The 25,305-nt window shown below is 44.2% G+C and overlaps 1 protein-coding gene across 1 annotated transcript in view; it reads right to left on the reverse strand.

The window, feature by feature from the left end:
- dync1h1 (dynein, cytoplasmic 1, heavy chain 1) overlaps positions 1–25,033 on the reverse strand; it is a 31,288-nt gene extending 6,255 nt beyond the window's left edge. Inside the window, 65 exon segments of the mRNA XM_029461415.1 lie at positions 57–231; positions 334–428; positions 524–658; positions 942–1,195; positions 1,306–1,456; positions 1,587–1,733; positions 1,846–1,999; positions 2,121–2,248; positions 2,496–2,708; positions 3,390–3,605; positions 3,695–3,812; positions 4,568–4,763; positions 5,191–5,311; positions 5,454–5,573; positions 5,728–5,901; positions 5,993–6,197; positions 6,622–6,836; positions 7,205–7,366; positions 7,458–7,572; positions 7,683–7,816; positions 7,951–8,080; positions 8,327–8,490; positions 8,666–8,831; positions 8,978–9,099; positions 9,227–9,433; positions 9,623–9,856; positions 10,000–10,140; positions 10,240–10,470; positions 10,596–10,820; positions 10,940–11,096; positions 11,184–11,422; positions 11,629–11,841; positions 11,990–12,173; positions 12,262–12,502; positions 12,743–12,902; positions 13,078–13,178; positions 13,286–13,568; positions 13,659–13,679; positions 13,681–13,854; positions 14,279–14,633; positions 14,791–14,964; positions 15,072–15,238; positions 15,354–15,500; positions 16,028–16,237; positions 16,336–16,446; positions 16,542–16,655; positions 16,835–16,990; positions 17,130–17,324; positions 17,326–17,370; positions 17,494–17,613; positions 17,712–17,822; positions 18,004–18,180; positions 18,289–18,429; positions 18,652–18,798; positions 18,950–19,099; positions 19,255–19,434; positions 19,561–19,983; positions 20,121–20,774; positions 21,347–21,574; positions 21,698–21,969; positions 22,070–22,256; positions 22,377–22,632; positions 22,763–22,936; positions 23,109–23,196; positions 24,677–25,033. Of these exon segments, the coding sequence (XP_029317275.1) occupies positions 57–231; positions 334–428; positions 524–658; positions 942–1,195; positions 1,306–1,456; positions 1,587–1,733; positions 1,846–1,999; positions 2,121–2,248; positions 2,496–2,708; positions 3,390–3,605; positions 3,695–3,812; positions 4,568–4,763; positions 5,191–5,311; positions 5,454–5,573; positions 5,728–5,901; positions 5,993–6,197; positions 6,622–6,836; positions 7,205–7,366; positions 7,458–7,572; positions 7,683–7,816; positions 7,951–8,080; positions 8,327–8,490; positions 8,666–8,831; positions 8,978–9,099; positions 9,227–9,433; positions 9,623–9,856; positions 10,000–10,140; positions 10,240–10,470; positions 10,596–10,820; positions 10,940–11,096; positions 11,184–11,422; positions 11,629–11,841; positions 11,990–12,173; positions 12,262–12,502; positions 12,743–12,902; positions 13,078–13,178; positions 13,286–13,568; positions 13,659–13,679; positions 13,681–13,854; positions 14,279–14,633; positions 14,791–14,964; positions 15,072–15,238; positions 15,354–15,500; positions 16,028–16,237; positions 16,336–16,446; positions 16,542–16,655; positions 16,835–16,990; positions 17,130–17,324; positions 17,326–17,370; positions 17,494–17,613; positions 17,712–17,822; positions 18,004–18,180; positions 18,289–18,429; positions 18,652–18,798; positions 18,950–19,099; positions 19,255–19,434; positions 19,561–19,983; positions 20,121–20,774; positions 21,347–21,574; positions 21,698–21,969; positions 22,070–22,256; positions 22,377–22,632; positions 22,763–22,936; positions 23,109–23,196; positions 24,677–24,926 (11,853 nt within the window). The 5' untranslated portion in view covers positions 24,927–25,033.
- Between the last annotated feature and the right edge of the window lie 272 nt (positions 25,034–25,305).

The following is a 25,305-nucleotide window of genomic DNA, read 5'->3' on the forward strand; positions in this document are numbered from 1 at the left end:
AATTATCACAACATAAGTGATACCACATGGAGAGTATATGTATATGTAGTACTCACCTCATCAGCCTGAACCTTGTCCACCAAGTCGCTGAATGCTGGCAGGCGGCTGAGGCGAACCATGGCCTCACTCTGCTCAGTGGTCAGACCCTTCACTTTGGGCAACGTCATGCCAGTCAGAACAATCTCCTTACCACGCAGGTAGTGCTGGAACTCTACATCATATGACGGCTCACTGGAAAGAAATGGATTTAAATTAAGATTATTGATGTTACTGAGAAACCTTTTTATATAATTCTTCCTCTGGTCGTACATTAGTGCAATACTGGCGTCTTACCTGGGCATGCCCTTTAGGCTGATCTTAGCCAGCAGCATGGCAAAAGTGATGTGATCCAGGTGGAGCATACCTCTGGCTGCTCTGTTGAACGCCACCTACGTTTACAAAGAAAAACATCAAGACATAAGCAGATGTTGTCTATAACAATCATATCAAAGAGTCTCTTGGTTTCAATATGTCTGGTTCAAACCTGGAAGAGGTCCTTGGTGATAACGTCGAGTCTCTGTGTATGATCGCTGATGCTCTTGAGGTTGGGGTTCTCATACAGCACCGTGTGGTAGGTATCCAGGAAGAAGTGAAGGGAATACTGGTACAGGAAGTGCATCTGGAGCAAGACACAAAAGAAGGATTTGTATATATATATATATATATATATATATATATATATATATATATATATATATATATATATATATATATATATATATATATATATATATATATATATATATATATCGTTTGGCTGGTTTACAAGTATGCACATTTTCAACCCGGGAATTAATGCCGAAAGGGGCTTTAGTGTGCATGTGTGTTTAGTGATTAAAAAGAAACACAATAGCCTACAACTACAAGGATCGGGTGAAAGAGCTAGTAAGATGTGTCCAGACCTGGTTGAGAGACTCCATGGTGAAGTAGATGCTGCTGCAGGCAGAGGACAGAGACAGGTATTGCTGTGACACTGCCTCCACCTCTGCCATGACGATATCCGTCTCCTCCACCTTCCTGGTCACCTCAGCTGCCTCCTTTTTCAAGTTCTCCAGCGTGGTGATGATGGTGTCATCATCAAGGATGCGGCCCTTAACCTCATTGAGGGCCTGCAGCAGGGATTTTTCCAGCTGACGCAGACGCAGTTGGAACTCACCTGCAAGAAACACGAGAACAGTTGTTTATCGACTTTATCGCTTCACTAACGTTACCATCCTCAGCTGTGCCCTCCGACTGTGTTAGCACATCTGCCATTGTCTGTCTCACCCTGGAGTTTGAGGAGGTCGGAGCGTTTCTCATCCACATCAGGCCTCTCGGCCTTCAGGACCTCGTTGAGACACTGGCTCTGGAGGCTGCTGCGTGTCACAGTGAAGTTGACAAACGTAACGCGAGAACACAAGTCTGGTGGGAAATCGACCTGCAGCACAAGAGACACCATAAAAACACAGATTAACTTCTTTGTACAATCATTTTAATGAGGGGGAGACACCTGCATTGTGATAATCTTACATTATCCATAGATAAAGCTAAATGATGAATCTACTCACCGTTGGGTCTCGTGTAGAAAGGAAGATGACGAACGAAGGTGACAGATCGATGTCCTGGTCTCCCAGGGTGATGAGCACACGTCCTCCAGTCCTGCGGACCTCTCTGTTCAGCACCGGGTTCAGGATGGGGTCGTAACTTTCTACATCCTAAAAAGGGCAAATAAATAATAACTTACTATAAATAAACAAATCCCTGAAGAACAGTTGGGCCTCGGACAGAGACTACTAAATGTTGTCTGTGTTCAGTAGCCGTTCATACCTGGACCAACAGTGGGTTTCCGAAACGCAAGGCACTCTCCAGATTCTTCCTGAAGGCATCGTCCAGGAAACTGGTTCTGGTGATCTTTCGGTCTTTGTACTCGTTCATTATGAACTCTGTGGCTTGGCCTGATGGATCGATGATCAGCGGGTATCTAGAAAGGGGAATGGTACAGAATAGATCAACATGGGAAGTGAAATCAACTCGAGGCTAATTAATGCTCAAGTGTTTTCACAACAGTAATAAAAACCTAAAAACAAGAGCAAGATACTGACCTGTTGAACCTCTTGAGCATGATGGCGTTCTCAGTGCAGAGGTCATCAGCTGGGAGGGAGTTGGCTTGCCAGCGGAGCCTCTCGTCGGCATTGGACAGGTACTCAGTTCTGGCAATGTCAGTACGGAACTGGGGGAGGGATTGTGAAGTTGTCGAAATTAGCATATGAGTTCTTGAGTTATGGCCAAATATGTGTTTTGTGAGGTATAAGTATGTGTAGTGGCTATAATTTGGAATATCTGCTTATATAATCACAACAGCCTTTGTGCATTCCTGATCAATAGGTAGATGGGGCTTAGGACCACAGTAACACAAAGAGGTTCCTACACACATACTGGTAATGTGAGTGAGCCTTGAGTATCAGAGCTTTAACTACCTGAATGTTGGCCTGCTGCAGGTGGTGAGACCAAGTCGTGAACAGGTTCTGCCTCATCTGTTGTTCAAAGTAGCCGGCATAGGTAATGAAAGCTGCAGAGAGCAGACAGTCTCCAGCGATGGTGGACATCTGGTTCTTGAAGGTCTCACTGGTCTTCTCCCAGCGGTCCCTTTCAGCTGACAGACTCTTCAGCAGAGCTGTGCTGCGATTCACCTGGAAGGAGAGAGCAAGAGTTCAGAACAATGCTGCAAGATTCTTCAGTTTAAACGGGATTAAAAAGAGACAGATACAATTATTTAACGGAACAATATGCAAGACTGACAGCTAGTGTTTAAAACAGGTACTGCGGGTCAAATTCAAAACATTGAGAGTCGTCCCCCCCCTGCCCCTCCTCCCCAGAGTCCAAGCTCACCAGGAGTTTTAATAACTTTGACAATGTTAGTTAGATGCATGGCAGGCTACGTTTACAGTAGTCAAGCCAGTTATCCCTAAACTAAAAGCACACTGCTCTAAAAATACACTCAAAAGTTGAATTCCTTACTTACTACGTTTCAACTGGCCCTGTGACATCGCAGTGTGTGCAGACTAATGGTGGCCTCACTCCGTCCTGCCGTGTGGCAAGGAAGCGGCTGGAGCTCCCCGCATACTTTTGTTTGTATTAGATAAAATAGATACAAAGCTAGGATGGGCATGAGTAACGTTACTCGAGTACTCGATTCTGACTTCAGTATTTGTTCGCTTTCTTAAATTGAGTCATTGAGTGAAACTTACGGTTTCGGCTCTATATTTCTGTCACACTGGCTGAAGCTGAAGTAGTAAACAACCGTGGCCCGACTTTTGAAAATGCTTCAATAAAAATATTTATGACAGAAAAAGACGGACAGATGCAGTTACCTTCGCCTCGACAGCAGCCAAGTCTGCCTTGATGGCCTGAGCCTCTGAGATGAGGACGGCGTACTCCTCCTTGTAGCGAGCGATGCTAGCCTCCAGGTCTCTGATCATCTGCTCCACCTCTTCTGCCTTTGTCTTGTTGTCCGTGGCGTCGTCCTCAAGCTTCTGCAGTTCATTACGCAGTGGCTCCACACGCTTCAGCATGTCAGCATAATTGAGCTAAGGGAGTGGTAGAACATGGCATACATTAATGGAGTACTTCTCTTTACCCAATTATTATCATCTTCATATTGTTTAGGCTTCCTTACCTGAGCAATGGCCCATTTCACCATAGGCCCACAGGCCAGAGATGCCCTGTTGACGTGGTCATAGTTGAAGGTTGGGTTGGAGAGGTAGTTCTTCTTCATCTTATCACGGATGGAGTCACTGAATAAAGTAGAAACAGGAAGTTAGAGTAAAGCTGCACGTCACACAGTGACATACTTGTAAAGCGTGTGATCAATTATCATGAATCACAGGAAATAATGAAATATTGCACAGGATCATTAAGATTTAGTTTGGGGTGTGGAAGGGGTTCAATTTCTACCATCTTGACTGAGAAATTTGAAATCATGACAACCAGCACTAAAACAAAAGATGGTGGTCGTATTTACCGTCAGCTCATTTTCTGATTCTGCAAAAAATCAACCGATAAGAAAACCTAAAATCAAATTCTAATCACAGGTGCCACTTGATTAATATACTGATTTCTATCATTTGTGCTTCCATTAAAAGACTAGACGGACGTTCTGACACTGGTACCTCATTTCCTCAGAGGAAAAGTTGACTATGCTGCTGATGAAATTGTCCCTGATAATAAATTGTCTGATTTTTTTCCAGTCACTGGTCTCCTCGCCCAGCATAAGGCAGATAGACTCCATGGCCGACTTGACTGCAGCCGGGGGATTGGTCATAGCCCGCACTTCTACTAGGTGATGCCGCTTAATAGAACTCACCGCTAGTTAGGTGGAAGGAGGAATGTGTTTGAAAGAAAGAAGTAGTGAGAGGGGAGGGAGAATATAGGGCAAAAGAAGAGGAGTTTGAAACAGACTCAGGGGTAGAAAAAGTCAAAGAGAGAGGCAGAGACAGAGAGGGAGAGAGATTTAGTGAACAATCGCACAATACATTATTTCTTATTTCACCTGATCTCTTCAGCAGAGAAGTTAACAATAGTGGGGATGAAGTTCTCCCTCATGATGATGGACCGGATCTGCTTCCAGTCAGTCGTGCTCTCTCCCAGGAGCAAGCAGATGGACTCGAGGGCCAGCTTCACGGCCGCGGGAGGATTGGCCATGGAACGCACCTCCACCAGGTGCTGCTTCTTTATGGACTTAACAGCTATCAACATCAGGTGAACAAGGATGTGGATTATGACAAGGGAGGGGCGGTGATGAAGGGAGGATGCAGGTAAAGAGCAAGTTGTTAACCGGGAGCCCATAAGTGAGTATTTGATAACATTGTAAATAGGGCTGCAACTAATTATTATTTTCAGTATCAATTAATCTGCAGATTATTTTCCAAAACACTAAATTATTCAGTTAAATAGGATATCAAATAAAGAAAAAAGCCAAAATATCCATATTTGAGAGGCTGAAAACATAATTTTCTGTTGATCGACTAAACGATATATAAAGTGCATTTATATAGTTATTGTTACATAAACAGTATTACAATCCATCCTTGCAGAAAGAGACGGACGCACTTATTCTGTGACAACAAATCTAATGCAATATAAATCCTGCTGTGAGTAAAAATACCACTGTACCAGTCTGAGCCTCATGAACAGCAGGCTCCACTTGGTCCAAGTCTTCTTTGACACTCAGCTGTTTGTCCTTGATCTTCTCCTGCTGCTTGTACACAGATTCCTGGATCTCCTGGCTCATCACCTGGAATCACAATAGCAACAGTATAGGAGTAAATGTTTGATTCAATGTAAATGAGAAAGGCTAAAGGAATCGCGGTTTAATAAAAAACATTGCTACGGGTTAGGTTGGTCTTAAAAAAAGTGTTCAATTCCTTCCTGTTTACCTTTTTCTTTTCGGCCTCCTGCTGGTCTTTGACCATCTTCTTCAGCTTGTCATTGGCAGCAGCGTTCTTTGCCTCCAACTCCTGGCTTTTGATTCTCAGGTCGCGACGAAGCTCCTCCACCTTGATGAAGAGGCGGACGTAAAATCAGGGAGTCAGACAAGAACTAGCAGCAGTTGGCCAGCACCGACACCATCTTGGTTTTTAGAGACGCAACTCTTTTTTGAGAAGTAGGTGGAATAAAATTGGCACATTAAATGAAGTAAAGTTACTTTACCTGATCCACAGTCTCCTTGATCTTGCGGAGACCAACGTTGAGGTGCATCTGCTGCTCCTCCAACTCGCTGCGTTTCTCATTGAAAAGGTTGGCATATTGGTTGATGAAGTCCAGGTAGTGGCGAGGAGTGATGGCCATCGTGTGACCTCCACGCTTAGCCAGACGGTTGTTAGCCTGTGTAGAGTTAACAACAACAACAACATGATGAAGTATACCACACAAATCACCTCATTAACCACCACTGCAAACTTGGAAGCATCCCTACCTGGTGAAGTGTCGTGTGCACAAACACACAGCCGTTGACAATAGCCTCGCGGTGAGATGGTGGCTGGGGCAGTTTGTCATAGACGGTGGGCATGTAGTCTGGCACCTTGTAGTTTGGTTTCTCCAGATCCATCTTGCTGGTGAACTCCTTACCCACCTGATAGAGAGCCTCTGTGGACCAGTCTCCAAACCAGTTCAGCACACACCTAGCACAAAGAAAAGTACTCCGTTAGCGAAGAAACAGCATCTTGTAATGTGAGAAAGGAATTATTCTGGTGAGCCACGTTTGTGACTTAACAGGTGGAGAAAAAAAGGTTTTGCCAAGATAATCTACATTCCTTAATTATTATCATTTTCATTTGTGAAACTGGTGGGATCAGGATCACTATTTAGAACACGGGGTTGTGATGCACTTCAGCCTCTTGTGGCCAGAATTAGTATTACAACAACACCCCAAAAAAAGATGAAAACATTTAAAAAGAATATCCTTTCTAAATTCCCACCCCCCCACCTGTTCTTAAGCCATATACACACAATTTTCAAAATTGATCACCAGATTAGTTTCGGTCATTCCCTGCTTGTGCTATAATAAATGAATTCATGGTCAGTGTTCAGCATGTGTCTCTGTACCTGTTGAAGAGGGCAGGAGATGTGGCAGCTCTGTCCTTCAGGCCCTCTGATGAAGGGTTCATGGTGAACACAACATGGAGGTTCCTGATAACTTGGCTGGTGAACCATTTGTACAGCTCCTCGTGTGTGTCGAGCATCAGGCCCTCTTTCTGGGCTCCCTCCTTACACTGAGTCATCAGGGTGGCATACTCATCTCCCTCAAACAGCCCAGGAACCTACGAACAACAGGAAACATTAACATATTAAGAACCAGAACATTAGGTGCCCACTATTATAAAAAGATGTATTGGTTTTTTTATATCGTTATTGCAATGTCAACTTGCATAATAATGGCGAAAAACTGCGATATTGCACATTTTTTAGTTAGTCGAAAGATCAGATTTAATAAAAGAATGCTGGAAATAACTTCCTAAGATTTCTTGCATCTCAGCAGTATACTGAAATCAGCAGAAAGGCAGAACTGAGTACACTTTAATATCCGTTTATTTATTACAATTTAATTGCATATTTCCCTTATATCGTGCAGCCATTCATCTTGTTCCACAGTGAGTTGCACTAACGTAAGACGGAGCTTAATGGTTACCTCTCCGTTGGCCAGCAGTGTGTTCATTCTCTCAAGGAACCCAGAATCCAAAACGTTGGACTCATCCATGATGAAGGCAATCTTCTCGTTCTTACAACCCGAGCGACGCAGCACTGTACGAAGGTCCTCGTCAAAGTCCTCCCCTGTGTATTTCCTGTGTACCTGAAAACACACACACAGACAACAACATCAATAAATGCAGACAGACAATTGTAGTGATCGGGCTCCAAATATCTTCATGTTTTGCACCAACCTTGATCTGGTATACGCTAAGTCCGTTCATCCACGCTACGAAGCGAGACAGGGTAGTCTTTCCCGCTCCACTCACACCGATCAACAGGAGATGGCCCTGAGGCTGACGGAAGATTCTGGAGGAGGAAAAAACATTTTAAGATTTACTCCAAAAACAATTGTTTCAGACCTGAATATTTCTAGACTAACACCAGATGGGAAGTCAGCTCAGAGGCTGTTAACTCACCGGTCGATTCTGAGGACGTGGTCCAGCACTTCGTTGAAGAGCACCAGAGGGACGTCCAGCTCCTCTTCATAGAAGACCTTCAGACGGGCCTTCACATAATCCCTCAGCTCCTCCTGTTCCACTGGGATGTAGTCCTTGAAATCCACAAACGATAAACTCAGTGAAAATGGAAATCTAACTGCTGAAGACTTGAGGTTAATGCTCAATATGTCAGCATCGTTATCAAAACAGGAATATCACAGCATGGTCAACCGTTTTCTGGTTTTACCTTGGAGAGCCAGTTGCTGTAGAGGATGGGCCTGTTGAGACCCTTCTCCTTATCGATGTTGGGGAAGTGTTTGAGACCAACCATGTCGATGTTTTCATCTGTCCACCTCCTCTCGTCATCATCAACCAGCCTGAAAAAGATTCAAGACGAGCAACAGCATCACCAAAATGATCGTTCTTTAAATACCGGTTACTTAGGAATACTTCTTTCTTAGACTTTATCGGAATAATAAATTAGTCAAAACAAAAATACAATATCAAGACTCACGAGTACACAAATACTCTACACTATACTGTTCACATCTAACAAATGTACAGATTCCCTTAAAAACACTAAGGATGGATAAGAATAGCATCTTCTTCAGACATGCACTCACCTGTCCTGGAAGAGACGCAGAGCTTCATGGGCCCAGATGCGGATGAGCCCCTCCACAGGCAAAGTCTCGAGTGGTCGCAGGGCCTCGAAGATACCCCTCACCCAGCGGGTCATCTCTCTGGGAGAGTAGATGTAGTGAGGTTGGGTGTCCTGGGTGAACCGCTCCTGAAGGGGAAAAGGATTGAAATAAGATAAGCAAACAAATTGGTAACGTGTCATTTAAAGGACTGAAAAGTGATCAATAAAACATTCGTCTCATCTCTCGTTTCTACACCAGTTTCCTGTGACACTGTTTAGTAAACTTAGTGTTTACATATAGATATTTAGTAATGTCCTTTACCTGAGACATGGTGTAGAATTCCACCATGGCAGCAGTAAGAGGCTCAGCATAGGTACGTAGAGAGGGGATGAGGCGCAGCATGGCACGGTTGAAGGTTCCGTAAATCTGGGTCATAGAGGCTGGGCCTGGATAGTCCACGTACACCACAGGAACATGACGCAGGAACCTAGAAACAGCACATCAACAACATGGCCACTGTTAGGGCTTGTCGTATACAATGTTCTTTTTTGTAAGCATCATTCTTATTACTTTTTTTTCTGTTAATCATGGTATTAAAAATATTATTGTTCTAAATCAGTCTGGGCACTGTACCGGTGTGTGAGAGGCTTTCTGCCAGGGTCAGTGGGAGGGTTACAGGCTCCAACAAACTGGATTCTCTCCAATTTCACCCAGGTCTGGTCTGAGGTGCGGTAGAAACCTCCATGTTCCACCATCTTCAAAGAAAACACAACCAGAGAGATTTTATCATACAGGGAGGGATACCAAATGTTATGCTGCAACACTTCGACGTGCCATTAAACAGACAGGTTGTTGCTGCAAAATAAATGTAATAAATCATACCTGTCTGAGGAACGTGATGACTCTCTGTGTGCCGTACTTGTCCATATCTGGCAGATTGATCTCATCACAGAACAACACCAGCCACTTGCCCAGCTGGACGGGGGCGAGGATGACACCGTTGGGGGTACGGCGGTACTCGCAGTAATGATCAAAGGTCTTCAGGAGCAGCTCTGGGGTGGTCGCACTGGAGAAGTTCAGACCCACAACCTGGTAGAGGGTAGGAGGACAGTTTGGAAAACACAAATGTTGACAATTAAAAAATATTTTCCTAATTTTAACCCAGTTTGTTCTTATTTATTCAGCATTAGAGCTTTTTAGTAAACAACTCATTAGTTACAAGGTCAGGTTTAACTGATTTGTAAGGTTTATAATTATACATTTTATGCAGTCTCTTACCTCCATATCAGGCAAGGCTCTGAGGGCACTGAACAGAGTCATGGTCTTTCCAGAGCCGGGAGGTCCACACAGCACCAGCGGTTTGTGCTCTGCCAGCCAAGTGTAAAGCAAAGCCTCGTGGCGAACAGTGTCCAGAGTGGGAACCACGACATCAGGGGACGCCACCTTGTGGGTCTCTACCTCAATCTGAGGCACCTTGCACTGCCAGGACTGCCATTCACCAGAGATGCACACCTGCACAAGGCAAAGACAACAATGCAATGGTTACTCTGAAAAAAGTCGTTTTGTTTTGCTTTCAGTGACTCGCACGCAGAATCAAACGTTTTCTTTTAAATTTTACTACAATCAATATTTGTTCTAACACTAACAGGCTTTACCTCATAGTCAATGATAGGGACATTGGGAGCAGAGGGGAGGGGTACGGTAGTGATGCGACGAATGTATTCTCCGAGCTCAGCCCTCATCTTCAGTCGTCCGTCACCAGAGAAGGACCACAGCACAGCGTAGATCAGGTACCTCTGTACAGAGATTATGCCACAAAATGTATCAGCTGTTAAAGTTCCAAGTTGATAAAACAACAATAAGAATTGTATGTAGAGCAGAAAGAAGAATATTACCTGCATGTATCGCTCCAGCTGCTCAATGGGCATGGGGAAGTCAGGGTGATTGTTGTTGTAGAGGGCCACATTACGGCAGGCCTGGTGCAGCATTGAGAACAGGGAACCTAAGCAGCGCAGGCGGGTGAAGTCCATGATGTGCTCCATCTTGGAGGCATGCTCTAAGGCCTTGATCACCAGGCCTGTGGAAGTGAAGTAAGGCTGCAGGACAGCTGCAGAATCACGCTGAATCTAGAGTAGGAAATAAGTAAAGAAGAAATGTTATAAAATATTCTTCTTGAATGAATTGTTACTATTTTCCTTGTATAAGGAGTCTTGTCTTTGTTTTTTTTGAGAATTGTCTTCACAACAATTACCTGCAACATTGGTGATGCAGTCTCGTCCTCATCTTCCATGCTCTTCCTCTGGCGCAGAGCTTCATCCTCTCCCTCGTCCAATGGGATGCTGCGTATGCGAGCCAGGAAGTGGTTGAAGATCATATCGGTGCTGAGGACATCTTCACTGAACCAGACCATACCACAGCGAGACACAGTGGCCAGGGTGGCGTGTTTCAAGTCCTGTACTTCAAACATTACACGCACCTGGAGAGAGAGCGGGGGGGGGGGGGGGGGGGGGGGGGGATTCCAGGTCAATACAGCATGCTCTCACCAGCTTAGACTATAATCAGACAAAAACAGACATCTCTATTTAAAGTGCTTACATTTGGTGGCAAGCTGAGACGCTCTCCGTTGGGAAGGGTGAGCAGCTTGTTGTCATCCAGGACTGAGTTGAGATTTTCAACCCACTCAGGGTCAACATCACCATCGAAGATGATCCACTGACGCTTTTGCAGTTCACCTCGAACATTGTCAATGATCCTGAAATTGAAAGAAAAAATATTTGTAAAAGTTGTATCCAACAATATAACGATGAACTGAGTTGATTTATAAAGTTACAGAACTCACTTTCTGAGGATGTGTGTGAACAACCCATCGGTCCATTCACGGGTGTTGGGGTCCAGGGTTCCATACAGGTGGTCCTTGCTGATGGCCTTGGGGTCGATGATGTGAGCCACGCCCTCAATACCCTCCAGCCTCTCCAGGGCTTTGAGCAGCACCCTCCATGCCATGGTCTTTCCACTACCGGAAGGTCCCACCATCATCAGACCGTGGTTGATCTGTGTGATCTGGAACAGCTGGAGCACCTGGAATAGGATGAACAAAAAAAATAATATTTACATTTGCTGCAGCCCTACTATGCAAGCACCTTGAATATTACGCTGTCATGCAGGGATTTGACCATAGCCCTGGAGGAGACTTCTGCGTCTCTAGGAGATGGCGGGGCTGTATAACTCACTATTTGTGAGCACACTCTATAGACTATATACATCGACTCCATTTAGCTACATACCTTCTCCACCCACATGCTGCCCACATCGTCACCGTCTCCATAGGTGAGATACTTCTCTGCGCAGACTTTTTTCAGCTCCTCCCTAAGAGCAGTCATCTCCCCACGCAAGTACTGGACTCCAGGGAAGACATCAGACAGCAGGCTGAACAGCAGAGGGATGTCCTCCGCCACCAGCTTGGGAACCATGGTCTCGCACACACTCTGGATCAGGATCTACAATCACAAGACAGACCGAGTGAAATAACCCGTCATGCTCCTCAAATTTCTAACTGGATTCTAAAAACAAATTTGCCAGACCTGTCAAAAAGAATCAATAATGAAACGAGACAGAAATGTCACTTCAATGTATAATTTTCCATACCCCCTGTTCGGGAAGGTTCTCAGCTATGTCATTCTCATCAACGACTTCTCCGCGCTCTAGCTTCTCTTTTTTGATCCTCTGGATGCGCTCACGCTTGACATTTCCAGCGCTGATCAGCACGCTCTTTAGAGCTCGGAGGCCGAAGTCGTAGTGACTCTGGGATGACAGTTGCTCATCACACAGCCTGAAATAGAGGGATTGGATAAGTTCAGAGAACAAAGACCTCTCAATAATCCTCTCAAACCATGTCATTTTTCTCTAACGGTACATACTTGAAGAAGGGCACAATCTTCTTGGCGAGGATCTCGGCTGTGCGGAAACCTTGAGAGTAAAGCATGACCTGGGCGATGAGCTGGCGGTCGGGCTTGGTCATGGCCAAACTGCGGAACAGCTTCTTCAGATTGTCAGGCAGGTTAGAGCGGCCAGCGTAGCCCGGGTTCATGGTGATAAATATGGCCATCTCTGCACTCACTTTCACCTGCTTGTTCAGGAGCTCCGTGGTGACTGGCACACCTGAGGGGGTGACAGATATACAATACTTATTTACAATGCAGTTCTCATGTTCTTCCAACCAGTCAACTTCCAGGTTACATCCCTCTGTCCAAAATCGCATCACTTTCTCTAACTAGTCATTTGTGTGAAATTGTCAGAATTAGCTTATGAATTCTTGAGTTATGGCCAAAAATGGGCACCGCGACCATGACCAGTCTTGTTATACATCATGACATGAGTTTCCACACATATTATACATACTCCGGTCTCTGTTGGGGTTGCTGTGCTCCCTCAAGGCCACCTGGATGTACTGGACCTGCTGGGAGACGGCAGAGAGCATTCTCTCTTCCAGACGATTGAACTCATCGAAGCAGCCCCACGCTCCCACCTGGCACAGACCTACAAAAATACGACCCATGGCCTAAAAAAAAAAAAAGAGGAGGGCAACAAAAGACAGTTCTAAGTTAAATATGAGAAACGGCTACATTCTATAACTAAAGCAAATGATAACCACGTGATGTGTTTACTGATCTCTCATGGTGTTGTCTTGTCTATAAAATCGCCTATGAAGGAATACACGGTGTGCAGTTATGTACCTGGAAGTCAAATGTCTCATCACAGTTGAAGACCAGGACAAAGCGGCCCAGCTGGTGACCAAGAGCTTTCACTGACTCAGTCTTTCCTGTGCCAGCAGGACCTAGATGAAGGGAAAGACTCTGTGAAGTTCATCTTTTATATGTAAACCTGTAATTTTCTTAAAATCTAAATCTCTGTTTCTCAGGAGTACAAAAAAAGCTTCCATACCAAATGGTGAACCTCCGAGACGGGCCTCCAGAGCCTGGGTCATGGTGAGATAGCAGCGGTCTGTCAGAGGGGTCTGGACGAGCTTGTCCTGGACACCCAAGTACTCAAAGCCATAGTTGAATTTGGCGTTGGCCATCTGAATGGACAGCTGTTGCAGGACATCTGTCTGCTTGGGGTCAAAGTAGAAGCGCATCTGGCTGAGCCACTCGAAGGACTTGGGCTGGTCGATCTTGTTCTTGATCAGCGTTCTGGTCACATCCCGTTGGTGCACCAACTCGGTGATCTAAGGTGGAGCAGAAGAGGGATTTCAGACACTCTTTTCATTGGAAAACATTCTTTAAAAAAAAATGTACTTAAAAAGATTCCCTCTAACCAGGTGCTCTAGTTTCCTCCTAGCGGAGTGGAGGCTGCTCCATCAGCACGGTGTCAGCCAATACGTTCAGGGTGGCCTGCACATTTGACAGCACTACCTCCATGAGATTACTGTCCCCACCAGTAGAGATGGTGGTCAAGGCAAACTCGATGTTCTCAGACCAGGCGATCTGAGTGGACAGGACCACCAGCTGGGCCTGTGAAGAGGAAACAGATCAAGTGGAATGAGAATCAGAGTCAGCTTTAATGGGCAATTAAGTATGCACACATTCAAGGAATTGGACTAAGTAAAGATGTAAATATATATAAATATAAAACGACACCACAATCAAATCTGTAAACAACAATACATGATTTCAAAGGGTGCTGGAAAGAACATGTAATGATTAATGTAACAGGTGGTTATCACAGTATATGCAGCTATAGTGACAATTAACACCTTAAAGAACAATGAGTATTTAAACTTTAAGCGTTATTGAAACTATGTGGCTCAAGTGTTCATCAGAGTGATGGCCTGCGGGACGAAACTGTTCTTGTATCTGGTAGTTTATACATTGCCTGTTTTCCATATACAGTATGTTGAATAACTAACTGTGTAGAATAAATGCTCTCAATACCAACCTGGTAACGATCAATCCAGGTGATGTACTGGCTCAGGTCAATGGCTGTGCCCTTGTTGAAGGATGTGACCTCTGTGACAGACTCCGCCAACAGCTTGGCCAGCGTCACCCTCATCTCCTTCTCCACCAGCGTCAGCCACTCGTTGATCTTGGGGTGATCTGTGATGGAGACCGGTGTCTTGTAGAGAATCTCCTCACCCTCGCGGGAGGAGATTCCCAGCACCACAGTGCTGTCCTCGTTGAGCAGGATGCTGGAAACACCAGCAAACATCTTCTTGAAGTGCTTCTGCAGTTTGGCCACATTCTTGCTGTTGCCGATGATTTCAAGCAGGTCCTCGTCTCCCACGAAGTAGAACCTGGAAACAAAAAGAGTGTGATGGATCAATTAAGAATAGTAAATTAAATTAATGTAAATGTAAATGTATTCAACATAACCATGATTGTCTAAGTTGTGTGCTTTATACGCCAATTGACAACAACGCACAGTTCCTACGTCCCCTATCATCATCTTACCTTGGGAATGAAGATCTCTCTCTCTCCAGGTATTCTCCAAGAGCTTTCTGGATTTTTCCCAGAAGGTCAGCCAGTCGCTCCAGAGACCTCTGCACTCCCTGTATGTTCAGCACATCCATCACTAAAGGAGACTTTGTCACCTTTTTCATCAGTGCCAGGAACTCTGTGCTGATACTGTAGAATAAACAGACACATATTAGTAAATTCTAGTAGAAATGTGTTTACAACTCACAAATAAATTCTGGTTTTGTTCAAATCAAGTGTAACAATAAGACGTGCACCTCTGGAATCTCTGAGTTTCTACAGGCAGCAGATGTTTGATGTCAGCACTGCCGGTGAAGATGCCTTCCAGATAGACCCAGCGACGCTGGACGTCAATCCAAACATCAAACAGAGCCATGATGCGATTCAGCTTGTCCTCCCAGCTCAGGGCATCTTCCTCAAACACCTGGGAGGGGAAAGAAGAAGAAGAAGAGCATGGTGTTGATGCAGTTCTGAAAAGTTAAATATTTTTACAATCTTAAACCATCATAATGAACACAACATGGATTTCTGTTTCTTACCTTGTAGTATGGAGACAACTTCATGGCAGACACGCTGTTAATATGTTCTTTGACCTTGTTGAAGAGATCATCCCAGCCTCTAATGAGACGACACTTGTTCTGGTAGTTCACCAGGTCGAGCTCATACGAGTTCCACACTTCACGGATCTGAGGACCAAAAATCAAAAATTCTTATTCTAGCAATAAGGCCAAAAATGTTATCATGATACATAATGTATATTGATCTATGTCAATAACTATCACAATATATAGTTAATAATAATAATAATAATAATAATAATAATAATAATAATAATAATAATAATAATAACAACAACAACAACAAGCTGCCACATTTGTGACGTATTGGCTGTTTGTGTAGTGCCCAGCTTTTCAAAGTGTGAGGCGGGCTTCCCCAGGGGGCTCCAAACAGTGTCAGGGGAGGCTTGGTGAATGGTTAAGTTAAAATAATTTACATTAGTTATTACTTTTGTTATCAAAAGAACATCACATAGAATAGCCTACATTTGGTTAGAAAGTAGTTTTTCTGCAATTTTACACTTTTCCGTACTTTCCCCAGAGTAAACATTTTTGAGATCTTTTTGAATCACCCAGTCCTAATTAATAATCATTTGGATTGGAAGCTGTAGATAAAAAAACAAAAAAACATCACATGCATCTATAAGCATCTTAACCTGTTTGAGGAACTCCTCCAAAGCCATCTCTCCCTGGGCTACCAGGAGAACGTCCTTCACCACCATCTCATTTTTCTGCAGATCCACATCCCAGACCTGTCCCAGCGTCAGCTCTGACGGGACCCAGTTTACATGCAAACGCTTCATCAGCTGCTTCCAGTGGCGGTCCTTCAGAGCCTCCGATTTCAGCTCAATCACCAACATGTTCACCTGGTGAGAGAAAGGAATAGGTAGAGAATTTAATAACGCGAGTCTTGTTTCTTGTGAGTCAATATGTGCACTTAGTGGGAAAAAACTAGTCGCTTGACCTTCAAGTATCCTTTAAGCAGCCTCTGGACAAACTCGTATGAAGCATACTGTCTCAGTCGTGCTTGGAAGTTCTTCAGCTGGTTCAGAAGACCATCCAGACTCTGACGAAGCTACAAACACAAAAACACCAACACAAGAATAGTTATATGCTAAGAAGAGTACAGTAGAGATTCAATGATCTGAATGATTATTGTGGATTTGTTACCTTGCGAGGCTGAACAGACACCCACGGCTGCTCCTTCATCTGGTCGATCTGCTCCCAGACCTTTGACAGCTCGGACCAAACCTCCTTCAGGTCATGCAGCTCCTCTAGTGCCACCTACAAGTCGCCACAAAGACAGAAACAAATCAAAAGAAAGGTTTAGGCATCACTAAGGTAAGAGCTAAAAACTATTACTCATATCCTAAATAAGTGTCTGAGACATTTGCCGGTTGCTACTTGGTCTTTAATTGGCGATTTGACATAAATACTTTTATGTGAATGTTTGCTGGCATTACCTGCACCCTCTCTTCACTGCCGCTGAGCAGGCCCGTGTCGGTGAGCTCCAGGGCTTCTTTGGCTCGGGCACACTTCTCCCTTTCAACCTTCAGACGGCCAAAGTTGCCCTCGTAGATCGTCAGAGACTGAAGTGCCTCCTCTGGACGCAGGTTACCCTGGTGAAACAGATTACCAATTAGTCATCAAAACAAATACAAATAAAAAGATTTGATGACTTTCTTTCCTCTACATTATTTCAGTCACCACAGCCGATGCTTCAGTACCCACTACATTTTATTTCAATTTACAACTTACAGCAACTGGTTTGGTCTTCTCCCAGTCACTGAGCAAGTCAGTGGTGCGGTTCTCCACAGCTTTGTCCTCCTGGACGATCTTCAACTGCAGGTTGGCCACCTGCTGCTGGATAGCGGTATCCTTGCGCTTCATTATGTCGCTGAAAGCTCCCCATTCACCTTCGATGTTGTCAATGTAGAGCCAAGATGGAGGGAAACTGGAATCTCTGCTTCTCCAGCAGCCGCTGTCCATTACGGAATAACTAGGGGAAACGGGAGGGAGAATCTGATTAGGACCCTTAACTTGTTTTTACGTTTTTCTTTACGCTTGCAATCTTACAAACAAAAAAAAAAGGAAAGGATACTGAATGTTTTAGAGTACTTACATCCACATTCTTCTCAAACTGTTTGATCTTGCGCTTCAGGGTCTGGACATATGTTATGAAGTTGACAGCATCTGAGGTGCTAGCCGTGTCCACAGAATGTTGCTCCAGTTCTTGACGGGACTATTGAGGAATAGAAAAGTGATAAGAAAAAAAAATCTAGTTCATAGAATAATGTTGTTAATATGGTCAAAAATATGTTTAGACTTATTATGCATTACCTTGGAGATCTGGGAATGGAAGTCCTGCATGTTCTGGCCAAGCATCTGGCCGAACTTGCTGAGCACTTCTTTGTGCCAGGAGTCGTACTTCAAGTTCACCTTGGACTGGACCTGTTGTCAGGGACAAAGATGAACATTTAATAAAAAGCCCATAGACCTACAAAAGGATACTCATTGTAACATTGCTGAATGTTTTTTTTGAAGACGGTTTCATGTAATAGACTCTTAATATTTGCTAAGAGCTTGTCGTTTGAGAAATACTTTGAAAATACAAAAAGGTGATCATTATTACCTTGCCATAGTCAATGACCGCAGGTCCAAAATCTTTCCGTGTCTCTGCATTGTCGAATGTTCCACGTGCTTTGCGGATCTGAACCAGCAAGGCCTGCCACTTGGTGAGGTCTTCACCCAGACGGTTGTAGATGTTCTCGGCTTGCATGTCCCACAAGCACTGGTACTGCAGCCACACCTGGACGAGGCGGCAAAGACGAGCGATGTATACTCACAAAATAATGTACAGTGACAGTGTTCCTCAAACAAACCTACGGTATAGTAACACGTTGTAGAAGAGTCTTACCTTGACATACTGCTCCACCTCATTGACAATGTCTTCGACTGCATTGTAGGATTCCTCTAAGGCCGCAGGACCATCTGGCATCCTGGTCAGGGCGTTTCTGTAGAACTTCTCCTCCTCTGACAGCTCGTAGTGAACTCCCACCTGGTGAGGAACGACAGATTTGCTGAATTCAAAGCAACAGCACAATAAGACACACCATTCATACGTCTCTCCATATGTCATACTTCAACTTAAATAAAATATAACGTATTTTATGTTTGGTAGATACTTTGTTCAAATAAATTTACATAACAGACATTCTGATAATAGCTTTGTGTAGTGGGAATCACAGTCCTACCACTCAACCCGCTCAGACATCTCTACCTGGTATCTCTGGCTTTGAATCCTGGGAAGAGAAAGGATGACCATCTTCCAAGAAAACATTTCCTGGTAGAGCTTGTAGCGGCAGTCTTCAATCGGTGGGTTCAGGTAGATCACCTGGTTAGTAATCCTCAGCTCATGGACAACATTCTGGGAAAAGAAAATGACAGAATTGTTTGTTTTAATATATAGTGCGCTATGTCCAGGAATCCATAGTTTCCCACGGTTTGATGAGAAATATGTAATCATTAAAACAAAACAAGGCACAAGGCAAAACAGCGACACCAGTCACAATGGCTACCTTGATCTTGGGCTCCCCTCCAGGTTTGTGGCTCACTTGAGGAGCCTCCGTGTCCATGTCCACATCAGCTTTGTCTTCTACCTGTCCACGGAGCACCTGGGTCCAGGCCTTAAGGCCAGCCTGCAGACGCACTCCCAGGATACGTTCAATCTATGAGAACAAAACAAAAATCCATCCCGTTTGAAAGTCATTCAGACAAACCCATATGTAATAAACAAAAGGTTAAAATATTCAATGTATTTTCGTTCTGACTCAAAACAGTCACAACTAAACAATTAATCCTTGTATTGCTTTGTGGTGCCAACCTCAATGTCGAGCTTGTTGACCCAGATGGGCAGATTGGAATAAGAGTGGAGATTGAGGTCGTCCACAGCCTTCTGGACTCGGTTGAGAATTTCAGAGAAGGTCTTGTTCTCGAACATGCAAGTCTCCAAAGAGCGGACTTCCAGATCAATTTTCTCCTCAATCAGCAAGAGGTCATCCACCTGAAAACAACAAACACATTAGGATGACTGTTCGGGCCACATAGACAATAACACTCGCTTCTTTCTAAAATGACACAGAGGAAAGTCTGTATTATGTATGTAACATTTTTATAGTCACACACTGACCTTCTCCTGGAAGTTGAAAACAGTCTCAGCCAGCCTCTGAACATAGGGATCCAGCTTGTAGGATTCCCAGACCAGAGTGATGCCTTCAGTAACAAGAGCCTGAACCTCCTTCTTAAGCCCAGCCACCAGCAGGGAGATGGAGAATCTCTCCTCAACCTTCTCACAAGTGCGCTCGTAGGTGCGCACGCTCTCGATCAAAGAGATGGCAAATGGGTACAGCTGGTTAGCTTGGTGGGCTTTGTTGACGATAGCCAAAGGAACACGGAAGCTCAACCACTTGAGGTTGCGGACCTCTTTGGACAAGGTGATGATCTCTGGGAGGAAGTTGACTTTAAGCTTGAGCATGTTTCCGGTACGTCCACGGGCACGAGTACTCTCAATTGTGAAGATGCGGCCGGAGACACCAAGGTTACGCTGCTGCACCTGATTTACAAAGAAAGGAAATATTTAAAAACAGAAGAGGAGTTGACAAAAAAAATGAAAACCTGCAATGTAAGAGGCAAAAACTCAGATATGAGAAAAATGCTACACTATATTAATGTCAAGGATCAGCTTCATACCTTGCGAGCCCAGTCATCAAATATCTCCTGAGTATTGAGTTTAGCCCTGAAGCTATCTCCATCCTGCTTCAGCTTCAGCCCCTCCACATGGTTCTCCCAGCCTTTTCCCAGAACATCCTCCACTCTCTTCATATATGCAGTCAGCTGACGGTCGATCTGCTTGGCCCAGATGATGGAGCCAGACACAGGTGGCAGGTCTCGGACATGGCTCATCTTACAGGCCTGGCTCTGAGGGTACTGCACCTTGAACTTGTCATGCAGTGACTCAATGTCATCTTTCACACGCTGGATGAGCTGCGTCTGGTACTCCCGGATGGCACCACGGATGTGGGGACGCACAAAGAGAGCATTGAAGCGGGAGAAGATGCGGAACATCTCGTTGGCGTTCTTGGCAGTTCCCAGCTGATCACGCAGGCGGGCAGTGATACGGGTCTCCACGCGGTCGATGCGCTCGTCATAGCGCTTCATGGCTGCTTCCCAGGCTTCCATGCCTTCCTTAGACACATCCAGACCATCGACCTCTTTGACATTCTCATATGCCAGGTTGACCTCCTCGATAGCATTGGCATCAGCAGCATCAAAGAGAACTCCAGCTACCTTCATATCCTGAGGCTCAACAGTCTCTCCAGGGGCATGTTGCGGAATGGCAGAAACCTGGGGATACAAAGTCAAAAGCATTGTTTCTCAATCAAGTGTGCAATCAAAACAATAACAAAAGATGGAGTTTGGTGATGTTGTGAAGTAGCGTGGGGTCATTAGAGTTAGTCATTGCAGTCAGCTTCTCACAGTTCATCGTTCAGCCGAATTATCCGCAGAGGTTTCCTCTCCAAAACAAAAATTGATTGCTCGATTGATCAGCTGATAACTTAAGATCCAGACATCCAATAAAGTCCTGTGGCTTAAAACTGTATACTAAACTATATTAAACTGTAAAGTCAATTTATGACAGCTTCACAACGCGAATGCGCAAAGAGGATAACGATGCCATTACAAAATGAAATAGACCGTTACCTCGGTGATTTCTCTAGGTTTGAAAATTGTTGGAAACATTTGGAATGATGCAAATACATAAATCTGCAAAATATATAAAGTACGTCTCGTCATTTTAAATTTTTTAATGTGGAAATAATACATAGTATACCTTTAAAATGATCATGAATTTAGTAAATAAAAGCAAGACTTGCTGGTCAATTCAAGCGATGGTACAGATGCTGAAGCTACGTTACCTGAGGCCTCAGCACACGGACGATGACAGCCCTCAACTGCTCGTGCTGCCTTCTGAAACGTCTCATGTGATCCAGACGCGATTGGAGCTTCCTGTGAGCTGGGCTCAAACGCCACACCATCTTCAGGTTCTCCTCTCTCTTCCTCTTCACAATGTCCCTCAGAAGCACCTGCAGCTTCTCGTACTCATCCTCCCAGGTCTGAAACACCTCAAAGCAGGCCACCATCACCTGCACACAGAGGTTTAAGGGACATTTAGGAAGACAAAGAATATTTTGAGTGGCTAAAGTAAGAAGTGTACTTCAGGGTGGAAAATATGTTTTAGTTCATGCTAGAGACGCAACCACACCAACCTTTTCAAATTCCTCGTAGGCAACATGCATGAGCTTCCTGGTGCCCAACACCTTGAGGAGCTGGGAGCTCAAGTCCCTGGAGATGGCCTCTACTAGACGCAGTGCTCTCTGGATGGGGTACTTGGTGTTTCTAATCTTTTTCAAGTGAGTGAATATAGCCATCAGGGCCTGACGGATCTTATCAAGCTCAGACGCAGAGAGCAGGTCATTGAGAGGGAAGTCCTTCATCAGAGGGTTGTAGTCATTGACCGTTTCCACAGCCTGTTTAAGACCTGTGAGAAGTAGAGAAAGGACAAACAATTAATCATATTGTATTCAAAATACTGCCAGTAAAGGCAGCAGAAGCAAAACAAGACAAGGTTTGTCACTCACCAGTGTCGGTGTCAAAGCTGACAGTAGCATGGAAACGTTTGCCATGTTTCAGGATGTCCAGTGTGAGCAGAACCTCGGGGCTCTCTCTCTTCTCCTGGATCCTGTTGAGGGCTCTCTCAAGATTCAGCCAGAAACTGATCTCCTGCAAGGCTGTGCCTGAAGCTGGGTCACGATCGAGCTTTGTCACCTGACAAGAGGGTGGGTGGAAGAGTGAAAATTAACCCAGTCATTAGCAAAAATAAATAAATTAATTCTATATAGCTGATATTATATGAAATGTAGAAATAAATATGAGAAAACCTCTTACCTTTTGGATCTCCCTGATCCAGCGGTTGACTCCAGATTGCAGCTGGTTCAGGAAGGTTGGGTCCTCCACTTTGTCCCCAAAGTCAGTGACCTTGGGCTTCTCCCCACGCTCATACAACTGCTTAGCAATGTTGGAGATGGTGGGGTGGATGAGCAGGCTGATCTCAGGAATCTCAATGTTCTGCTGCAGGTGGAGAAGGCCCATCTCCAGCTCAGCAATCTTTTTCTCCACTGAGGGAGCCATCTTATCCCCATCTCTACAGGGGTAGGACAGAGATGATTGCGCAGATGAATTCTCCATAAATGTCACATTAATACTCCACGCAGAGTTCACGATTCAGTTTACGAGATGAAAGGTTTTGAACACATTTTGAGGATTATTATTACCTGTCTGCCTTGCCAGACTCGCGGATGTAGGACTTGAAGAAAGGAGCAACAGCATTGCTGATGAAAGAGTGGAGTGTCTCGTAGGGAGAATCCTCACTCAAGGTCAGAACTCGAACTTGGGTTGATATGGGCTTGTCTGCATCAATGACGACCGGTCTCTTGATAAAAGCCAAGCTGCATGGGGAAAAAAAAAAGTCAGAGTTCAGAATGAACAGAACTGTATGTGGAAGCCGAGTGCTATGCAGTAAATTAATAGGACGCATTTTTTAGTTTTTCTGATAAAATCACAAACAATTGCATGGCTGACAAAGAAGACTTTGTTTAGTGTATTAGATGCACCATTTACCTGTTGGACTTTATCCCATAGTGGATGTCAGTGCTGATGTTATAAGTGATGCATTCTTTCTCCTCCTCTCCTTCATCTCCAACATCCTCTGTGTGAAGAACAAATCAAATGTAAGTCTTATCTGAACCAGTGAACAGGCTCATGAAATATTCTACACATTGACAATCTTAATCAATGACCAATGAGTGTTTGCAACAGCCATTTTTGCACATTGAAATCTACTTGTTAAAATGCGTGTGTATATATGTATATACATATTTCCACAAACACATCAAGATATATCATGCAATACCTCTTAATTTTTTTTACTTGCACTATTTTATCGCTTAGATTCTCATTTTGCTTTTACTTACATGATTTTCTTTTTTTATAGGTCTACATATTTAATGAGAATTGTTGTGGCGAGCCTGTAATCTGCAAACGACTGCTTTACTGTAACTTTAGTGCATATGATAAAGAACTTGAAACTTGACTGCTGAAGGGCCAGGTAAACAAAACATACTCTGCTGTCAATAGTACAAAAATAAATTAGTTGGATGGTTGACAGCAGTTGAGTTTATCGGAGTATAATAAATCACGTTACAGCAGGATCTCCGTCCATCTATCCATCTATGTCCCCACCCTTCTCGACAAGTGAGGTCATTGCTTGTAGGATAAGAAACTGCACTCCCTGCATTGCAGCATCAGTATTCTTAGTGCAAGGCTGGGGCAGTGACTCTCTGGCTGGGAATCTAAAACCTGCAGGCTCAGTGGCTGATCATGTGCAGTATCAAGGGATCAAGGTTCAGTAGCACTCATAAAACATTAGTGCAAGTGGCTCTAAAGCTCAGGACTAATTCGCCTGCAGGGAACTGAAGACACTGTTTATTCTCACAAGCTGGTTCACATGATCAAACCCCAAAAGAGCACACAACATGACTTGCAGTTATTACAAAGGATGTATTCTCTGAAATCTTTTAAAAATCGGGGCTTGTGTTATAATTAGCACTGAGTCAGTCACTTTGTAACAACTATCAACTGTGCAATATCATATCAATACCTCTTTTTTTCATTTTGCTGATGGCTCTTGTTGTTACACTATCCCCTTTGCTGCTGTAACACTGCAAATGTCCCAGCTGTGCGACCATAATTATTTTTAATCTTATCATTTTAATGTGCTTTATAAAGAAACTGCATTTCAACGTAAACGTCAAAGCTAGCATACATTTAATTCTACAGTTTAATAGCAAACAATGTATTAATAGTGGATTAAGTTACCCAGTATTACAACTTGCAAACATTGAGCAGCTTCGTTGCAGTGTGTTGTGTTTTAACTTCCCCACCCAGTGTGGCGTAGTTGCCTTACAATTTAACAATGTAATGATAGTAAGCTAACTTAACGTTGTAATCTAGCCAGCTTTAAAGAAATACTACTTTCTCTCATACAAAGTCAATTTAGCTAACATTGGGTTTAAAGCCATTTCGTTGGAGAGGATTTTAACAGATGCGTTTATATTATTGTAGCACTTTAAGAATAGTCCTGTTATTCAAATCGTGTTAGCTCGCTGACCACTTCCTGCTAAATGTACCTTTGAGTGCACTTCTCTCGACCAGGATAGTGTGAACTTGAGGGTCGGCCAGAAATTTCCTCATCTGCTCCACGGCGCTCTTCTCCTCCAGGGCGGTTTCCAGGGAGGCCGGGGCCTCGCCGCCATCTTCCAGGAGCAGCGGTACCAATTTCCTCATGTGCTTCTGCAGCACCGATGTATCAGCAACCGTCTGAACGGCCGACACCTCCATGGTGCCGGAGTTTTCCTCCGTCCCCCCACCGTCGGACATTCTTTCACGCGGTCAACAACGACCGGTACCGGATTGAAAGTGAACAAAGAAACGATGCTGGCGTTTAGTTCCTGACTGCAGTGTCTGCTGAGCTGGTCAGAGACTGACTGCAGCTGTCAAAACGCCGCAACCGTGGCCGTCAACGTCAGATTTGTTTGCGCAATGGATTGTGGTACTTGTAGTTCTAGGGATCGCATACAGTCTATGGTATTTCACTGGACCATACAAGCCGAAAACTGCAATACCCACAATGCAGTTGAAATAATCAATGTTTCTCCCGCGTATGACAGATAGGGGGAGAAAGGGAGTTGTCTCCAATGATGCAGCGATAAATCGAGAAATCTGCCTTAGCTTCAATACAGCTTTTACAGCACAGTTA

The sequence above is a fragment of the Cottoperca gobio genome, chromosome 22 (assembly GCF_900634415.1).
Source record: "Cottoperca gobio chromosome 22, fCotGob3.1, whole genome shotgun sequence".
In the NCBI taxonomy this organism is placed as follows: domain Eukaryota; kingdom Metazoa; phylum Chordata; class Actinopteri; order Perciformes; family Bovichtidae; genus Cottoperca; species Cottoperca gobio.